At 35.4% G+C, this 19,127-nt stretch overlaps 3 protein-coding genes across 5 annotated transcripts in view; all 3 read right to left on the bottom strand.

Annotated features, from left to right (window-relative positions):
• Positions 1-1,745: 1,745 nt before the first annotated feature.
• Positions 1,746-3,693, bottom strand: LOC124414233 (glucose-dependent insulinotropic receptor-like). Its single transcript, XM_046895210.1, has 3 exons — positions 3,672-3,693; positions 2,953-3,313; positions 1,746-2,488 (listed from the first exon to the last, which is right to left on the bottom strand). The coding sequence occupies exons 1-3, from the start codon at positions 3,672-3,674 to the stop codon at positions 1,746-1,748; spliced, it is 1,107 nt and encodes a 368-aa protein (XP_046751166.1). The 5' UTR covers positions 3,675-3,693.
• Positions 3,694-4,428: 735 nt separating this feature from the next.
• On the bottom strand, positions 4,429-6,445 carry LOC124414232 (glucose-dependent insulinotropic receptor-like). Its single transcript, XM_046895209.1, has 3 exons — positions 6,266-6,445; positions 5,572-5,923; positions 4,429-5,276 (listed from the first exon to the last, which is right to left on the bottom strand). Exons 1-3 carry the CDS (start codon positions 6,266-6,268, stop codon positions 4,429-4,431), a joined length of 1,203 nt encoding a protein of 400 aa, XP_046751165.1. The 5' UTR covers positions 6,269-6,445.
• Positions 6,446-7,891: 1,446 nt separating this feature from the next.
• The window catches only part of LOC124414078 (hemicentin-1-like), a 169,466-nt gene continuing 158,230 nt past the window's right edge, over positions 7,892-19,127 (bottom strand). The window contains exons 10-15 of one of the 3 annotated variants that reach the window (XM_046894981.1): positions 17,645-17,798; positions 16,548-16,895; positions 13,132-13,407; positions 10,157-10,390; positions 9,027-9,135; positions 7,892-8,013 (exon numbers count right to left, since the gene is read on the bottom strand). In XM_046894981.1, the coding sequence (XP_046750937.1) occupies positions 9,059-9,135; positions 10,157-10,390; positions 13,132-13,407; positions 16,548-16,895; positions 17,645-17,798 (1,089 nt within the window). In that variant the 3' untranslated portion in view covers positions 7,892-8,013; positions 9,027-9,058. Of the gene's footprint in view, positions 8,014-9,026; positions 9,140-10,156; positions 10,391-13,131; positions 13,408-16,547; positions 16,896-17,644; positions 17,805-19,127 lie in introns of all 3 variants that reach the window. The other 2 variants (XM_046894978.1, XM_046894979.1) reach the window with 2 other exon arrangements.

The raw sequence follows: 19,127 nt of genomic DNA, 5'->3' as shown, positions 1-19,127 counted from the left end.
TTATATTTAAATTGACATCACGAATTTATACATATAAGAGACATTATTGTAGAGATTTGGCACAGAAAATATCATTCATTTAAAATATAAAATTATTCGACAATTTCTTAGCTAAGAATAAACTTGCTCCTTAAAGTGTACTTTTTATATTATCAATTTCAATCTTGTGATAATAATAAATAAATCGTGATCAGTCAAATAGCTACAAAAAAGTTGACAAAGAATTCATTTAGCACGACAAGACTGTAAACTATTCAATCAACAACCAAGGATTGCATTAGACACGATGCTTACCGATGGATAAAATAATTTTAGTTATTATTTGTATACATATTTATTACACAAAAATAAATTATGCAAAAAATTGAATCACAAATATAAGAATTTGGTTTCAGTCTTAAATTACTTATACAAATATCGAAAGTTACTATCTTTCTAAAAATAAACTTTAATACTTTTCGGCGGTGAGAAATGACGAAAAAAGATCAAATACTACAACCATTTTATTTCAAACAGAAAATATTACAAAATCAGTAATAAACCGACGTGCTTTCCCTTCTGTAACAAAGTTGAAATAATTTACTGTCGCATTAAAATTATTGATGGTAACAGAAAATTCTTCTGCATTGTGCAAAAGATGTTGCAGAGTTACAAGATTCGCATGTAATAATAACAAACTTGTGTCATTAAATTTTTGTTGGGAGCTTATTGTTACGATAACTAGATTGACTGGGTGAAAAATTATTTCAATATTCTCACATATTTGGTTGATCGAGCTTAACAAACAAGCTCAACTTATGCCTTAAAAAACATTAGATTGCTCAGATCTTCGAGATTCACTGATTTCGTTCCCACAATTCCGCACTTTCGTGGAGGTATCGAAGTTTGTTTAAGTTTGTGAAGAATTTTCTCGCCAACACAAGATGTCTCTCGTAAAATTGCGAAATCCGTTATGCCACCACGCGTATATGAGAGAATTCAACAGAGAATTGAGCAATGCAAGCAGGAAGAAAGGTCCTCCTAACGCATAAGGATAAAGTATAAATGTCGATGTAAATAATATTTTGATGCATTAAAAAAAACGGCTTCCCCTAGTTTAATGGCTACATTTTTTTTCTATTCAAAATTCAACGATATTTAGGACCAGGTTCCAATTTCTCAGATTTAAAATCATTCGTGGATTTTTTTTTCTCTCTTTGCCAAAATATGTCTACCCCTCGAAATCGTCCTTATTTTTTTTACAATTTTCTTGAACAGAACAATTATTTTGAACAGATGAACGTGAAATGGCTGAGGCTCTGCTCCGAACCTCTGCTTAGAAATAAATTTAATCAAGTATAGAATAAAGTCTTATTATTGAAGTAAGTTACATCTAATCTAGAAAGAGAGTTACAATATAATTATAAACGACCAACTAGATATAATAATCGTTCAGCATAGATATTCTTGATACTGAGAATTCTTATTGTTCAATTTGAAGAGAATATATTTTATCTTTTACCTAGTTAAATCATACATAGTCATTTATTTTGAACGATCACCTATTCCATTTAAACTTTCTCACACAGGTCTGTACAGGACTAAGCCACGAGGTCTTTCACTTACTTACAATCTCACTAACTTTTCTTCGCACTTTGTCTGGCAGGCTTGGTTTCATCGTTTGGATTTCCAAAATCGTCCGTACGTACGTACGAATCCTTGGTACTTAACGATTTTAAATTGGCTGAAAGGTTAGCGCTTTTTGACTAAGGCTTATTCCGTCCCTTGCACAAAATTTTTTTCACAAACGTGCGAAACCCGTTATGCCACCAAGCGTATATCAGAGGATTAAGCAAGGAGTTTCCAAGACCAAGCAGAGCCAGTGGTGTGTCTATGGCGTATCCTATGGAGTCGCAAGCACCGGTATCCGGATCGCAGAAGACGTACATGGTGCAGGCGATGAAGTAAGGGACCCAAGTAACGACGACGGTACCGCAGGTGAAGAGGACCACTTTAACAGCCTTGATTTTCGAAGGTTTGTTCTTGGCCTTTTGTTTCATGGCGTCATTACCGATCGACGTTGATTCACCGCCTCGAAATATCCTCAGATTCTCATCCCGTTCTACGTTTTGATTTTTCCGATTTTTATCGGCTCGACGAAGCTGCAACACTTTCTTGATCGCGTGGTACAAAATTATACTGTACAAAACGATGACCATCAATACAGGCAGCAAACCGATGGTCACAATCAATAAAACCAGTCCTGGTGGAGCCAGAAGAATGAACCAACACTTCTTGCCGTTTTGGGTGTCGTAAAGTGTCCAGAGACCCGTTGCTGGCAGGAAACCAAGGACTATTCCTAGCACCCAAGTACAGCCGATCAGCAGACGAGCTCTCCTCGGGTACATCCAACGACTGTACTTCATTCCGTGGACTATGTACAGGAATCTATCCAAGCCTATCAGGCCCACCGTGTAAACGGATACTACGGTACTGGAGACCACCATTCCTGAGACAAAATTGAACATCAAAGAAGATTATTCAGTGAAAAGGAACACGATTGCTTCAAATATCACTGACATACTCAACAGGACTGAAAAGAACTCAGCAGAATCCTTATGGAAATTGACTCCTGGTCGAATTGGTTGGATTTTGAGTTCTCATGGACACAAGTCCCAAGAATCATTGGTTTCTGAGATACAGACTTTGGCAGACTTTTTTTTTTTTCCCTTCTTCCTCATCCTTCCGGTAAACCAGCGAGTTTACGGATGGAATCAATCATAGCATGCAGTTTTTTGAGTGATTTGTTTGAATTCAAGTCCTCTCAAAGCTTTATAATTCATGGAAATCACCAAATCTATAGACTTAAAAAAGAGAGAAAATTTCCATAAGGATTCTGCGGTGTCCTTTTCAGCCATCAATTTTTTTCGTCATCAATTGAGTTCAACTTTATTTTCCCGAGGAAGGACTCACCCATTTGGATTGCACATTCGAGTTGATTGCTGTAGAAGTCAGGAGGCCTGCCGAAAATAACGCCGAAGAGAACAGCCATACCAACAACCAAATCGGACATAGCGACGTTGCCGAGGAACAGGTAAGTCGTCTTCGGGGTTATTCCTTTTTTCAGGATTAATCCTGATGATAAGACTACTGAGAGATTCGTCGAGATTATAAATCCACAGAGAATCATAACGAACATGTGAGTGGCGAACAATGAGATCGTAACTTCTTCCGTTGCATTGAATTTTGGATATTCTGTAGTTTCGTTGAAAATTGCTGTCCAAATTGTTGTTTCCCACGTTGTTGCATCCGGAGTTGTGTTATTTTCTGTCGCCTAAAAAAAGTTTCTTTAATTAAATAACGATCTCGTGTTAAATAAAGTGTAGAAGAAACTTAAATGCATAAAATTTGCGAAAAGAAAATCTTCTGAGTCAGAGAAGGTAGAATTTTCGCAATATTCTTTTATCAGTTGAATCCTTTTTTTTCAAATTCATTGTTCACAATGACAAGCTTTTAGTAGCTATAATCTTATTCTTTTTTTTTAATCACACCACAAATCTGGTGTCATGAATACTGCAAAAATTATGTTTGTCATATTTCACGAAAACTGTGTGGAATTTCGTTGGAAAAATAATCTGGCTACTCACTGCAATATTTACATTTACGTATACTGTTAAATTCAGGGTATTTACCATGATTATCGTTTGGTTAGAAAATCGTCAGAATCAGTTGAGTTTCAATGATCACGTGAAATTGACACACTGTTCAACTGCAATCACAGGAATGAGACACACGTTTCCGATGGAGAATACACTTGACACGTCTTTCTGTAACTTCTGTCATGACTAACAGCTCCGAGATTCAATCTTTGACTACGCAGCACACGTGAAGGTTCTTGAAGGAATGAAACCGTCGTTCAACGTCGTCAGTTCATATATTAACTCCTTCCTGTGCTTTCTCCGCTTGATAATTTTTTACTAGTGCAGTAGAGGATGTGGTAGATAATCATCGATATCGCTTGGGAATTTCCAACCAAGTGTGAGCAAAAAAAATGTGTCCTTTGACACAATAATTAGCTTTTAGAGTTATAACTATTCGGTCTATTTATTCTCTTACATTTTGCAGAGTAAATAAAATCATGTAAAGCCTTAAAGTCTGGCGTTATTTTAATACCTTCTGTCAAAACGCCATCTTTGTACAATGTGAAAAAAAAATTTCAGTCATCTTAAAAATTGTTGTAAAAAGAGGTTCTAAAAACTAATTGCATAGGATTAGCGTTATCTCTTGTATAATAATTTTTACACTTGTCATTTCTTCTATCAGAATCGAAACTAAATTTCACAATACGTTTCACAAGACATTTTCATTCCGAAATGGAAGTAGCAATTCACACAGTGAGTAGCGTGAATTGACGAAGAATTTAATCTTTAACTATTCAAGATGGCCAGTCTACTTCCGATTTGGAATGTGACGTGTTTCCACATCGCTGGAACTCCCAGACCTCACTGATTTCGAACTAACGGTTTTCTGACTGGATTGTGTACTAGAAGTGTTTTGCGATTGGCTGGAAGATCGTTTCTTGCAGAATAATTTTTGCACGGAAGTTCGAAAACCGTTGTGCCACCATGCGTATATAACAGGGTTAAACAGAGAGTTCAAAAAGCCAAGTATAGCGAGTGGCGAAGCTATTGCGATTCTGAGTGTCTTGCATTCGCCGGCAGCGGAATCGCAGAAGACATAAACGCAGCTGGCGATGAAATAAGGAATCCAAGTCAGGACGATACTGCCGCAAGTGAACATGACCACTTTAACCGCTTTCACTTTAGAAGGCTTAGTCTTTCTGGTTTCCTTCGCCGCGTTATTATTCGACGTAGAATCTCCGCCGCGGAATATCCGGAAGTTCTCATCCTGGCTTGTGGTTTGATTCAATCGATTCCTGTCAGCTCGACGAAGCTGGAACACCTTCTGGATCGCGCGGTACAATATTATACCATAAAGAACCACCACCAGCAGTATCGGCAGCAGACCAACGATTGTGGTTAGAAGTATGAGACCCGGTGGAGCCAGTAATATGTACCAACAGAATTTTCCATGTTCTGTCGTACCGGTCCACAATCCTGTTGCTGGCAAGAAACCAAGAATTATTCCCACTATCCATGTGAACCCGATGAGAAGACGAGCTCTCTTCGGGTACATCCAACGGTTGTACTTCAGTCCATGCAATATATACAAGAATCGATCCACTGCTATCAGACCGACAGAGTACAAAGACGCCACAGTACTCGACACTATCATTCCTGAAATTGAAAACACACGTTAGATGTACGGTTTGAATTTTTCAGTGTAAACAAACATAGTCATTTCATGATTAAATCTCAGTATTATCGAATGAATTTAGCCCTTTTTTCACACTCTGGGATACAAACGATTCCACGCCTTTTTTCTTTTGTTCAAAGTGCCTAAATCCATCTGACATTTTGATAGATATTGTATATAGTTTAAAAAAGTAATCTTTTAAGAAGTTAGAAAAAAAAATTTCGAAGGGAAAATTTCGAAATTGTCCATTATAAGGTTTTTGAATGAAAATCTCACCCAATTGTATGGCGCATGAGAGATGAGTGCGATATGTCCTTGGATAAAATTGGCCCAAGAGGACAGCAGCACCAGTTACAAGGTCTGCCATTGCGACGTTTCCCAGGAATAGATAAGTCGTTTTTGGGCTGACTCCTTTATTGATAATCAATCCCGATGATAGAACGACTATGAGATTCGTCACGATAATAAAAATACCAAGAATCGGTACGAGGATGTCGTAGAGCTTTAGTTGTGTGCTCACACCATTAATTCCAGTCAGATTCAAGTGTTGCTTTGCACTTCCATTGAACATTACATCCTGAATCGTCATTTGCAGGATCGAACTTGCAGTTGTGTGATTTTCTTCAGCCTGTAAAAATCAAATTGACGAAACTGGTAAAAAAAATTTGATTACTTCATCGATTCACTCAGGAGATCAAGTTATCGATCCCTAAATGGACTGTTTTGTACTTATTAAACCAAACCGAGAAAAATTTCTATTTGTGATAAACCATTTTCAATTTTCATCTGCAACCAAAAATCTAGTTCTTGAGTGTATAATGAAAGTAAGTTTGACACTTGTGACTAGAAAAGTCTAGTAACTATTGCGATACTTTGATGATCACTATTCTTCTAACATTTTCTGGCAACTTTAATCAAATGAACTTTGTCCCAGTATAGTTGCTTACACATTACAAATACAATGAATTACCATGCTTGATGTTTGGTCGACGATTCCAACGACAGTCGAGTATCTTTTGGCCTTTAAGAACCCCGTGAGATTAGCACATTACTCCTTTACGTTATCGGCGATGAGGCACAGTTTATCACTAAAATAAACACTCAGCACTCGTCCTCAGGTGCATCTGTGATTAGCGCGAAGTGCCTGCAGTTAATGGTCTCACGATGATGGAATCAAGTGTAGGTACGAAGAATTTCAAGTCGTTGTGATGACGACTACAATAGAAGAAAATACAACATCTTTCAATGTTATGAGGTTCTCGAATGCGAGAAGCACAGCGGAGTTCTTGTCGTAATAAAATTATCAGCACAAGTTTTAATCATGCGTAGTTGCTCCCTGATCTCGTGGTTTCGTTGTTATATCTCTGGTTATTATTACACTGAGTTCTGCACTTCATGGCTCTTTATGTATTATGATAGGAGATGACAGGAAGCGCCATGGTGGTCACATAGATAAATGGAGATGGGAATCCCAAGAGCAGCTCTGGTTTTCCCAGTTTCGTTCTATGACACTCAAGTGCACTGATTTCCAATGCGTTTAATAAACTCGTACAATTTTCAAGTGCATCGTGAACCAGTTTCTCGAGTATGTCAATTTCATATCGAACTAGACTTCCACCAACGGACAGACGCTGCAGAATTCGTTTACCCAATTCATTGACGTTTATTAATTTAAAACAAACATAGATAAGGTCTCATTATCTCTCTAAAGTCACGTCACAAAATGCTAATCATGGTTCAGCCACGAAATAAAGTGTTTAAACGTTTATTTCTGGATCACAGAAAACTTCTTGAATCAGACTGAACTCGATCGGTTTCAGTTGCTTAGACAAAGTTGTCAAAAAAACGTTTGAAAAACATACCACGACCAGTTTTTGAGTTTCAAAAAGGCATCCTCATGTCCAAAAGACGACTTTTAAACGTTAAAAAATGTCTAATAAGACATTTGTCAAGTTGTAAAGGTGTTTTTGGGTCCAAATGCATGAAAACGAAATAAGACATTGGATTGCAAATTCTATTGAACAACTAGAAAAGCATTATCGTATTTAGCGATACAACTCTCGATAATCGTGATGTTTTTACGTTTCATCTTCGACAGAACTCTGGGACTTTTCTTTGCGGTTTTATCAGATTAGATCGTTTCCCGTCTTTCCTTATTTCTCGTGTTATAAAAACGACCGCATGTTCCGGGATGTGTGCGATTTTTTATTAATTAGACTTGACTGTTTCTCTCCGATATCTTGTCTACTTACCGCACTCTTGTTATCACAATAGATAAATAATGATGCATAATAATATGGTAATCACTGATGTCATCATGTAAATGCAATACTACGCGCACGATGTTTAATGTAACATGAAATTGATGTGTTTTATTTTATATACAGTATTTACAAAATCGTGTTATGTATATAATATGTATATATATATATATATGTGTGTGTGTGTGTATTTTTATATATATATATATATATATATTTAATAATTAAATAACTACCTATAAGTCATACAACTCAATCTAGCCATTCCTCAGCCCGAAATTACATACTCGCCGCTTATTATTGTCCGAGTTTTTTTAGTAAAATTAAATCTTTTCAAAATCACGTCAAACAATTTTCACATAAAAAACATCGTTCAAATACGGCTTTCCTGAATGGTTGTCGTACTCCTGTTGATCGTATCCGAGTATCTGTGAGGCCTCTGAAGACTGTAGTACATCTGAAATGAAAAATAAGACCAATCGTTAAATAATAATTAATCGGCTGTAGGTTAATCGCAAGGAATAACTTGTTGAAAAAATATTTAAAGGCGATACAAGGAATTTAAGTTTGCAATCGTTTCGGAATCAGTGAGTCATCTGCCGGATTTTTCGCGTAAAGTTGAACCCTGTGTGGTGGACAGGTACGTTAGAGAGTCCTTATTTAGAGTGATGACGAATTTTTTTTGCCACTTCATCCCCTAAATCAACTTCAAATAATTAAAAAACAATTACCTAATTTTTTCAGATTTTTATCTCAACTCTTAAGATATTATTTGAAGTTGATTTGGGGGATGGGGCGGCAAAAATTGGTCAACACTCTAAATAAGGAACACCCTAAGGTACGTACTTGCTAGGAAATCTTTTTACAAGTAATTGAGCGAGGGAAAAAGTGAGGCGATAGGCGGTGAGAATTATGGAAGGAAGGCAAAGGGGTGAAATACTATAAAATCCCTTTCGAAACAATGAATTTCACCCTCCAACCTTCGCTCATTGTCTCTACTTAGGGTATTTCGAAAAGGAACCTTCTCTCAGTGAATTTTCTACTTAAGCATACAACAATAATGACGGGTTCACTTAGCAACGACAATGACAGTAGCATTAGTCGAATATATACGGGCGATTCCATGCGAATTCAACCAACGTCCAAATTTTCTGCGATTCTGCAAAGTTCTGAAAAAGGTCCTTTTCCAAATCACGTTTAATGTTTATGAATGATTAAGCAGTGGAATAAAAAAATTTGAAAAAACATTTTTTTTTTTAATAAAATCAGATAAGGTGGAATCACCTATACATAGTCTCCAGGTAGTTGAAACAATGCAAGAAAAGAAAGTATCGAATGTTTTCTTTGAGTCTTTGAATACTCGGAATTTATTTGAGAAAAGATCGAAAATTCTGTCGCCCTTTTTGCTCTGGATCAGTTATATCATTAGAATTTGGGAAAATTTTTAGCTGACACGATAATGGAACTCACGTTGGGTGCTGCTTGGGGATATTCGGGATCCTCTATGACGTCATAGGACATTTCTCTGCCCTCGATGAGATGCGGTCTTCGGGGAAGAGATCCGTAGATTGTGAGTTTCCTGTCTGAAATAAAAAATGAGTTGCTGCATCTTTATTTTCAAATTTCGATTGGTATATGAGGTCTGGAAATTCCTGAAAAATTCTCGAAACTTCTATTCATCATGTGATTAATGAAAGAGTTGAATGTGCCGAAAAATAGAGGAATTCAGTCTCATAATGGAACCGGTTTAGAAATATTTTCAGTGAAAAATAGAAGTTTTGAGACTATTTCGAGAATTTTTAGACTGATTGAATAACGTTTGAGTTGATAAGAAAAATCAAAAGCGCTACAGACAGATGTTTTTAAAAATCGATCCGTCATGGGCGCGGTCTTGAAATGTTTGGAACAAAAAACTCAGTTTTTGAGAATATAAAAATGGGTCCCTTTCCTCTCAATATTTATAAATAATCAAACAATTCAATAAAAAAAATCTAAAAAACATTGATAGTACTGTTTCAGAGTTGGTGAAAAATTTTGAATAAAATCAAAAATGGCGAGGGTCAGACGTTGGTTGGGTTTCATGGAATTCCCTGAAACGTATTTCACCTTTTTATCGTTACTGACAATGATTCTGTCCTCGGTTTAATCACCTAAATGATTACTGAGCTCGCTGCTTTTTATGAGGTCCGGATTTCCATCCTCCTCGTCTCCCTTTCCAGCGAAAGTTTTGAGACTGTTTCGGGAATTTTCAGACCGATTGAACAACGTTTGAGTTGATAAAAAAAAGTCAAAAGCGCTACAAACAGATATTTTTTTAAATCGGTCCGTCATGGGCACGGTCTTGAAATGTTTGGAACAAAAAACTCAGTTTTTGAGAATATAAAAATGGGTCCCTTTCCTCTCAATATTTATAAATAATCAAACAATTCAATAAAAAAAATCTAAAAAACATTGATAGTACTGTTTCAGAGTTGGTGAAAAATTTTGAATAAAATCAAAAATGGCGAGGGTCAGACGTTGGTTGGGTTTCATGGAATTCCCTGAAACGTATTTCACCTTTTTATCGTTACTGACAATGATTCTGTCCTCGGTTTAATCACCTAAATGATTGCTGAGCTCGCTGGTCGGTATGAGGTCCGGATTTCCATCCTCCTCGTCTCCCTTTCCAGCGAACGTTGATATCGTTGGTTGAGGAGGCTTAGGCTTCGCAGGGGTTGCTGCGTGTCTTCTCCACAGCGCCATTAAAACCCCGGTCACGATTAACCCAAGACCCGTAGCCGTTCCTCCAAGACCGATTAAAATTGGCGACATATCCACGGACGAAACGGGATCTCCTGAAAATTTAAACCCAATCAATTACCAGCTTTCGTTGTATTTTTGATCCCTCCAATTTTTCGACACTCGTTTTTTAAGATGACTGGAAAAAATGTGCAGAATGCAATCTGGCAAAGTTCAAAAGATTTTTCAAATATGTGAAACTGTTTTAATAAATAATAGATTTTGAAATTGTTACTAATATTTTTTATTTACGAAAACAGCTAGTTAAATAATTCAAATTCCTAACAAAATTCACCAATCTCACTTATCAAAAAAATGATCATATAAGAAAGTGACAATTAATTACACCAAATATAATAATGCTCGACGAGCCAAGTTCTTTGATAAATATTTAATTAAAACAGTTGAAAGCTGAAAGCTTGTTTAAAACTTTATCTACTTTCGAGAAGCAAGAAAAAAATCTGCATTCGGTATAAATGGCGAATTTTTTAAGTGGTCGGTTTTCAAAAGTATAAAAGAATTTCAGACCATTTATTGACGCGAGATTTTCAATGTTGTATCTCCTTAACTTCGTGGCAGCGAGAAGCACGTAATATGAGATTACGTGAGAAAGTTTTTGGCCACGTCATATACCGTGAAGCTCGAGTATATACATTCAGCATTAAGATACCCATCTGTCCGTACTCGAGCCTCAATTTATGGAGACTAGTTTAAACATTGACAAAGTGGGTTCGCACATGGCGCGCACCGTGCTTCAGCCATCCGAGCCGGCCACAATTCAAAGCTTTATTTACTGCTCAGAGATATTAGCTGATATTAATTGCCAAAAGTTTCTTCACGCATCCCGAATAAGCGATAAAACAAATCTGTCGGGTTATAAATTTCAGTTACCAAAATACGAGCGACAATTTTTTTATTTTTTTTTCCCTTTTACTTTTCTTCAATTCCGTCTCGTCTACAACGTTTCAAAGTTTCGAAATTTCTCGCTCAATTAACAATTTTTTTTATCCGCTCCCCACCATTCACGTTCAAATATGAATGATTGAAGAGTTTTAACGACCGAGGGAAAAAAAAAAAAAAAAATTGTCGAATATAATTCGCGGAGGGTCGAGTAAATTCGGAAAATTAGAACCCGGCCAAATTGCGTTGGGCGAATAAATATCTCAAGCATAATGCATAATAATGGCTCATAAATTTCTACCCTGGATCGTATATACATATATATGAATATATACTCGTTGGTATCACGCCGCTTTCTGATGGGATTCGGACCGGTCATCGTCACTACGGGAAATTAATATCCTGCAGGCAAACAATCAGCCAGACTAATTGCATACATTCGTTGGGCTTGATTGAGGCAGAAATAAACCTCACAGGTTTAAAAATCCGCGAATTGTTTTGTGCTACGGTTTTGTTTTCGAAATTTTGTCAGCTTAAAAAAAATACAAAACAAAAACTCCGCGAACGTAGAAAATAATTATTACACTTGTAACCTGCGATTTGGATCCTTAAGTCCAAAGTTTCACTTTATGAAGATCCAGAATCGCACTGATAACATGCATAATCGTGTTGTAATTTAACGAGTGAAAATTAACTCCAATTTTATTACCAACTTAGATAACGCTGGGATTTATATACTTAATTGAAACTCTTCCTTTTCGTGGCTAAACTAAAGACTAAAAAAAGCTTCGAGTGTAATTTTTTTTTTTTTTAATTATATGGAGTATTCCATGCCAACTCACTTCATGTTTTTTTCTAACATTCTACTCGGTAGAAAATGCTACCTGAATTTTTTTTCAAATTTATTTTTTATAATAAATATTTTAAGTCGATTGCGAATGCCCGTTTTCAAATATCTGAAAATATTCTCAAAAATCCAGTGAATGACACAAAACACCCCCCCCCCCCCCCCCCCCCCCTTAAGAAAAATGTGGGCCGAATTTATTTTCTATTTTTTTTATCAACTAATTTCAAAATTTTTAATTTTTACACCCAAAATTATCTTTACTAACTAGAGTGGCGCGTCATCGAATTGGTGAAATTGAACATTTACAAGTAAATTGATCCTTATTTGACGTTTTTCGATTTTTTTTTCGAATTTTAAGTTTGGGTTTAAGAATTTCAAAATTCCGAATTGAGTGATAGCAAAAAATTGAAAAAAAAAAAAAAATTCAGCCCATGTTTTTCTTAACGGGGGGGGGGGGGGGGGGGGTGTTTTGTGTCATTCACTGGATTTTTGAGAATTTTTTCAGGTTTTGAAAAATGGGGATTCGCAATCGACTTCAAATATTTATAGAAAATAAACGGTTTAGTAAAAAAATATTGAAAAAAAACCAGGTAGCGTTTTTTACCGAACAGAATGTCATAAAAAAAAAACATTAAATGATTTGGAGATGGTCGGGTTCCAACATTCGTCGAATCAGCGTGGAATACCCTATATATTTGGATGGTTGATGAAAAAAATGATTTGGTCGTACTTTCTTCTTTTTTCAACCGCACAAAAATGATAACTTTGCAAGTAATCAGCGATCCCGAAAACCTCTGGGTAGAGTTTTTGACCGGATTTGATTGAATTCAAAATTTTGCATCGGCATATTGGATCCGCCATTATGAATTTTCTATTACATCGTTTTCCCGTGTTTACTGTTTGTGATTTATTATACATCTGTTTATTCATTTAAATCACAAGCGTTATTTTTCAATATAATAATAATAATAATAATAATAATGATAATGATAATAATTTTCACAAGACTCGCGAGCTTATCTTGATATCACCACAGATCTCATTTCTTACCGGCGACTTTTTTCCAGGCAATGCTTTTCAGTGCCACGTTGTCCATGACGACAGGGTCGCTTGATCCCTTGGCATTAACGGCGTAGAGACTTACTGCCTCGGTAGGTTTGCGGAGATCAAGTTCCCAGTAAGGGAACGCCGATTCCCATCGCTGATCGCTCGAGACGGCCACAAACTTCTGAGGAAGTCCTCCGTCAAAGCCCTCGATGCACGATATCCGGATCAAAGCACCGCTCAGATTGAATGCTGTGCAGTTTTGGAGGGGATACGGTCTGCCTGTAACGACAAGGCTTACAGAGATTACGCCCTTTCTTTACTAATCCCTCAGGGATCTTAGATCTACGACTATCCGCAGCTGCGGGGCTATGATTCCGAACCTCCTTCTCATCTCACATCCGTCGCAACCATTTTCATTATTGTCTTAATCATTTCTTTTTTTTTTTTTTCTTTTCAACTTGGTCTTTGATTGAAAATTGGCAAAACAAAAAAAAAAAGAAAAAAAAAAAAACTAGTCAACTGATTATAATTAGAATTATGACAGCGAAACAAGGATTAAAATTAAAATTCTTATAATGTAAGGTTAGGGGAGGGTGGGGGAAAATGGGACCCTGGGGGCAAAATGGGCATCTTAAAACTTTTGATATCTCAAAAAGTTTGGGGGCATAATGCGCATCTTGAAACTTTTGATATCTCAAAAAATTTAGGGGCAAAGTGGGCATCTTAAGAATTGGACATCTCAAAAAATTTGGGGGCAAATTGGGCATCTTAAGAATTGGACATCTCAAAAAATTTGGGGGCAAAGTGGGCATCTTAAAACTTTGACTTTCTTATCTTAAGACTTCACTTTTCGTATTTTCTCACTCGATACTGATTCATGCATAAGAATATAAAAAGCTTCACAAATTGTGCGACACATTAGAGATCAACTTATCACCAAATCTGTAATAAAGACGAAAAAAAAAAGAAATTCTTAAAAGTAATAATAATTCTTATCTCACTCGTGTAAAAAATCTTCGAACAACATCAACCAAATCACTGCTTCGGCTTATATTTGAATAGTTGAAATTCGCGTAGCCGGTTTTCAGTTTCAGGAAAATTAAGTTCACCCCTAATTAAAAAGGATCTTCAGGTCTATGAATAGGCGATGTTTGTCGAGGTTTTGTGAATCTTTTGAACTGGCGAAAACGAGCTTGATTCTGCTACTCCCGGAGAGCAGAAAAAAAAATGATCAAAAAAAGAATAAAAAAGCAGCAAAAAAAACCTGAACGAGGGTAGAAAATGAGGGTGAAAAAAATCGTAGAAAGAGAAACAGAATTCTCCGTTGAGAATAATCCTTTGCTCCGGCATTACAGCCAACGGAAATTATACTCTCGTCGAGAATTTCGTTCTCTTTTACAAGCTCGAGGTTTTTCAGCCTAGAAACCAACTGGACTAAGTTTTTTCCCCTTGTGATACGTATATACGGGGCATTCTACGCAAAATCGGACGGTTTGAAAAATTTTTTCTCTTTGATTCTTCGATTTTTATTATATTTTTTAGCACCCCTCAAAAGAGCCTTACTGGTAAGATTTGAGATTTTTCGATTACTTGTTGTGGGGGAAAAAAATTTTTTTTGAAAAAAATCGGAAGATACACTCACTTTCAAAAAACACGATTTAGCATTTCAAACTCAAAAATCTTAATCAAAAACACTTTGAATATTGTTGTCGTATTTTTTTCTGCAAAGGTAATTGAAAACTAAAGTTTTGTAAAAAAAAAACTTCAATTTGGACAGTTACTAAGATAGTCATGTACAAAAAACAAAAATAAAACAATTTTTTCAACAAGTAATCAAGAAAATATGAAAACTTACCAGAAAGGCTCTTTTAAGGGGTATTTTTGAAACTATAAATAATAAAGCCGTCGAACTCGAATTGCTATAAGCGTTTTAATTTTCTCTAGAAGACAAAAATCTCCTAAAAATGACAAATTCCAAGTCTTAAACAATTTAAAAAAAAATCATATCACGTAATATATACGCGATGGCATAAAATGGAAAGCTGATCTAGATTCGGCACTTCAATACCTTCATTTCGATAAAGAAGAAAAGACTTAAATTTAAGAAAATTGTCAATTTACATCGAAGCGAATAAATGCCAGACGTCAATCGAGGAAACAAAAAGAAAATTTCAAATTGAGTAGAAAATCTAAAGTTCGAGATACGTAAAAGATTTTTCCGATAAAATTCCACTTACAAGTATAGTAAAAGGAAAGCAAATTACGAACAACACGAAACTCTGCTATAGAAAATAACATCGCGATGTATCGCATCGGTTTGCCAAGCCAAGCACGTCGCGTCTTGATTTTATTATAATTTCTACGAATGTTCTTTTTACACGCCTCGTTGAATCGTGATTCACATAGAAATCTAAGGTGTACCTATAGTCAAGTCCGACATAATTTTAATTTCACTAAAAACATCGCGGTAAAAATTTCATAAAAAAATATTTTCAACCGTACAAACATTCCGTAGGTATTTTCTTTTTGTCCAGTGATTTTAATTAATAATAAAATAAGAAAAAAATATTACGTAGGAAAATGCACGAAAAATTCCTTTCTAGGAGGATGAAAAAAAAAAAAAAAAATTTTAGCAATAATCCTATAAATCAACAACATTAACGATTAAATTTCAATACTTGAATTGTTTTCGTACGAGGTTTTGTTTTTTGTTTGATTATTTATTTATTTTTTTCTTCCTTTTACGTTTAGACTATCGACCGTTCTATATGAAATTACATTTAATACGTGAGGAGTTACAAAAAATCAAACATATTTGTTATTCCAGCTCTATTAACAGAGTTTCGAGATGTTATTACGGAAGTGTTGTGAACAAAACAAAAAAGAAATAAAAACAAAACCAACAACAACATCAACAACGACAAAAACAAAAACAAAAAACGTTCCAAGTCGCATCCTTGCAATATGAAACACAGTTTCGAAACGTTATTGCAGAAGTGTTGTAGACAAAAAAAAAATACACAAAAAAAAACAACACACATCGTTACAAACAGCGTCCTTAAAATACAGTTTCACGATGTTGTCACAGAAGCGTTGGAACCAAAAACAAAAACAAAAAAACAAAAACAACAAAACAAAAACAACCAAAAAAAAAAACAATCGAAAAAAAAACAAAACACATCGTTACAAACAGCGTCCTTACAATGCAGTTTCGCGATGTTATGACAGAAGTGTTGTAACAAAGATAAAAAGAAAAAAAAAACCCCATGGACAAAAAACAACAGAAAAAAAAAGAAAACATTCCAAGCAGCGTCCTTACGATATTAAACAAACGGCTGATAATCCAAGACACATCATAATTGAATGTAGATTTTTAGACATTTACAATGTAGATCCCTTGAACTAGGAGTGAAACTGACCTGCGGCGACGACTTGATAAAAGCAAGGCTGTTTTGACTGTCCGACAATGTTTCTGGCCCAGCACCCGAGGGTCCCGTAATCCATGTCCGTTGCGGGTGTGTAATTCAGTCTGCTGACGGTTCCCTCGCTGCTATATTTCGAGGGGGAAAGGTCATTTAGGTCGCCGCTGCTGTTGAAGGTCCAGTGGAACGTGACCGACGTCGGACTCGCCTCGACCTCGCAGACTAATTCTATGGTCTCGTGTTTTAGGGCGCCGTGAAGTTCTTCGGGTACGTTGAACGGCGGCGGTGTTGCATTTTGGAATTTAGACGGTCCGGAATTCAACACGTGCTTGCAGATCGGCGCGACTGCGGAGAAAAAGTTTATATGGCTTATATATGAGTCATTCCATGCCAAATCGATCACTTTCGAACCCGAACCCTTTCGATTATACTGAAATTTTTTCATCATTTTCTACCTCATGAAAGACGTCTCTCAGAATTTTTTCAAATTTTTTTACCCAATCAAAAAAAAATCATGAATTTTTGAAAAAAAAAAAAAAAAAATTCACGTATCAGGACGTTTTTTTTTGTACTTTTTAGAAAAAAATAGATTAGAATGATACTGGAATAAAAAAAAAAACAATTTTTACCATTCTTCTGTATTTTTTTTCATAAAATACGTTCAAAAATGAAGAAACAAAAAAAAATAAATAATATACATTAGCTTCATTTTTGACTGAACCATAAGGTTTTAAAAAATTTAAAGTAGTTATTGCGGAATGAAATTCATTAAGAAGATTTTTTTTTAATGTTTTTTTTTTCTGGTTGGGTAAAAAAAAAATGAAAAAATTCTGAGAGACGTCTTTCATGAGGTAAAAAATGATAAAAAAAATTTCAGCAAAATCGAAAGGGGTCGGGTTCAAAAGTGGTCGATTTGGCATGGAATGACCCATATATATATATATATGGTTTTTTTTCCTTGAATTTTTCTTTTTTACTCTCTTTTAGACTCCATCGCTTTTTCCAATTTCACAAAATTACGCGTGTATTTAAAAACCAAAATAAAACTTTCACAATAATTATTATCAACCTGAAATCTCCAGTTTTTTACTTACACATCACGTTCAGGTTCACGACGTTCGACGTTTCTTTTCCTGCGGTGTTCGCTGCGAGGCATGTGTATCTTCCTGCCGATTCTCTGGTTATGCCTTGCAGGACCAACGAATGATCGGATAAAACAATGCCGCCGGATACGTTGTGATGAAGTTCTTCATGCTGAAGAAAATCAAAAAACAACACAATTGAAAAAAGAAAAAACGATAACAAAATTTACAAATTCTTTGAAACAGGTATCAATAGCAGTAAAATTGCTTGTACCGATAATGTAAAACCTTTTGAACACTCTTGTATAGAAATAAGAATCTCGAAAGGTTTTTAAAAAAAAATGAAAAATCGTTCGACATTTTTTTCGACCATAATAATTACTGGCTTGGGAATTTTAATTGACGATTTTTCAACGAAAAAAATGTTTATTTGCAAATAGATGGGTATTATTATGATTCGATTTGGAAAAATGGTCGAAAAATGAAATTTTTCCAGCTATATCTCATATTTCGTTTGACGGATCTGCGAGAGAATTTCGGTGGTTTTAATCAGCGAGAAAAGTATAACGAAGCAGTTCAATTTCGTACAAAAGTTGCGACGTTCAATGACAGGACCGCAGTTAAAACTGAAGGAAACGAGTTTTACGGAAGAGAAAAGTTATCCTTGGAAAATAATAATGCAACGAGAGCTGCTAGAGAAAGCTTAGAAGCTTTGAAAGTGTAATATCACCCTCACACAGATTCGTATATATTCGTAACAAAATAATAATGTTGAGAATCTCCATACCAAACGATTAAAAAAATTCACCCTCATCAACATCCGAGATATAAATTATTACAGCTCCGAGATTAAAACCCTTTACTTGAACATTAACTCGACTGTGGCTTGAGTGGAGAAAAAAAAAAAAAAAAAAAATCGTAATTTCCAGATCGAAAAATTGCTTTATCGCCAAAAAATTGACTGCAGACGGAACGTTTTGAGTGGGAGAGAAAAATTTTCCGTTTAATCTACTTTCTCGTTTTCGTTTTATAAATACCGAATATGGATTGGAAAGAAAAAAAAAAAAAATTAACAACTTTCTGATTGCCTGTAATATTATTGAACGTCCAAAATCAAATTACATCTCTCAAAAGTAGTGTGTATATATGTATATATATCAGTTCTGGGACAAGCTGGTGGCGTAAGTTTTCGAGAAATAGAAAAAATTTTTGCCGAAAATGGAGGAAAGTCAATTCAAAAATAAAACTCCCATTTGATTAATCTGTCTAATTAATCACGATAAATCTAAGCTAAATTTTCATTTTCATAGTTTCAGTTGAATTTTGAATCAAAGACTTAAGGCGATTGTGAATTTTGAACTTATTGCGAAAAGCACAATAATATATATATATATACAATATATCTATGTATATATTATATTTCCGTCTGAGAAATGCAGATTCTGACATTACTTTCATCGATAAGGATTCCCAGTTATCAGCCTGGGATTACTGG

This window comes from Diprion similis, chromosome 13 (genome assembly GCF_021155765.1).
Source record: "Diprion similis isolate iyDipSimi1 chromosome 13, iyDipSimi1.1, whole genome shotgun sequence".
NCBI classification, from domain to species: Eukaryota; Metazoa; Arthropoda; class Insecta; order Hymenoptera; family Diprionidae; genus Diprion; species Diprion similis.
This window is presented reverse-complemented; position numbering and strand designations above follow the sequence as displayed.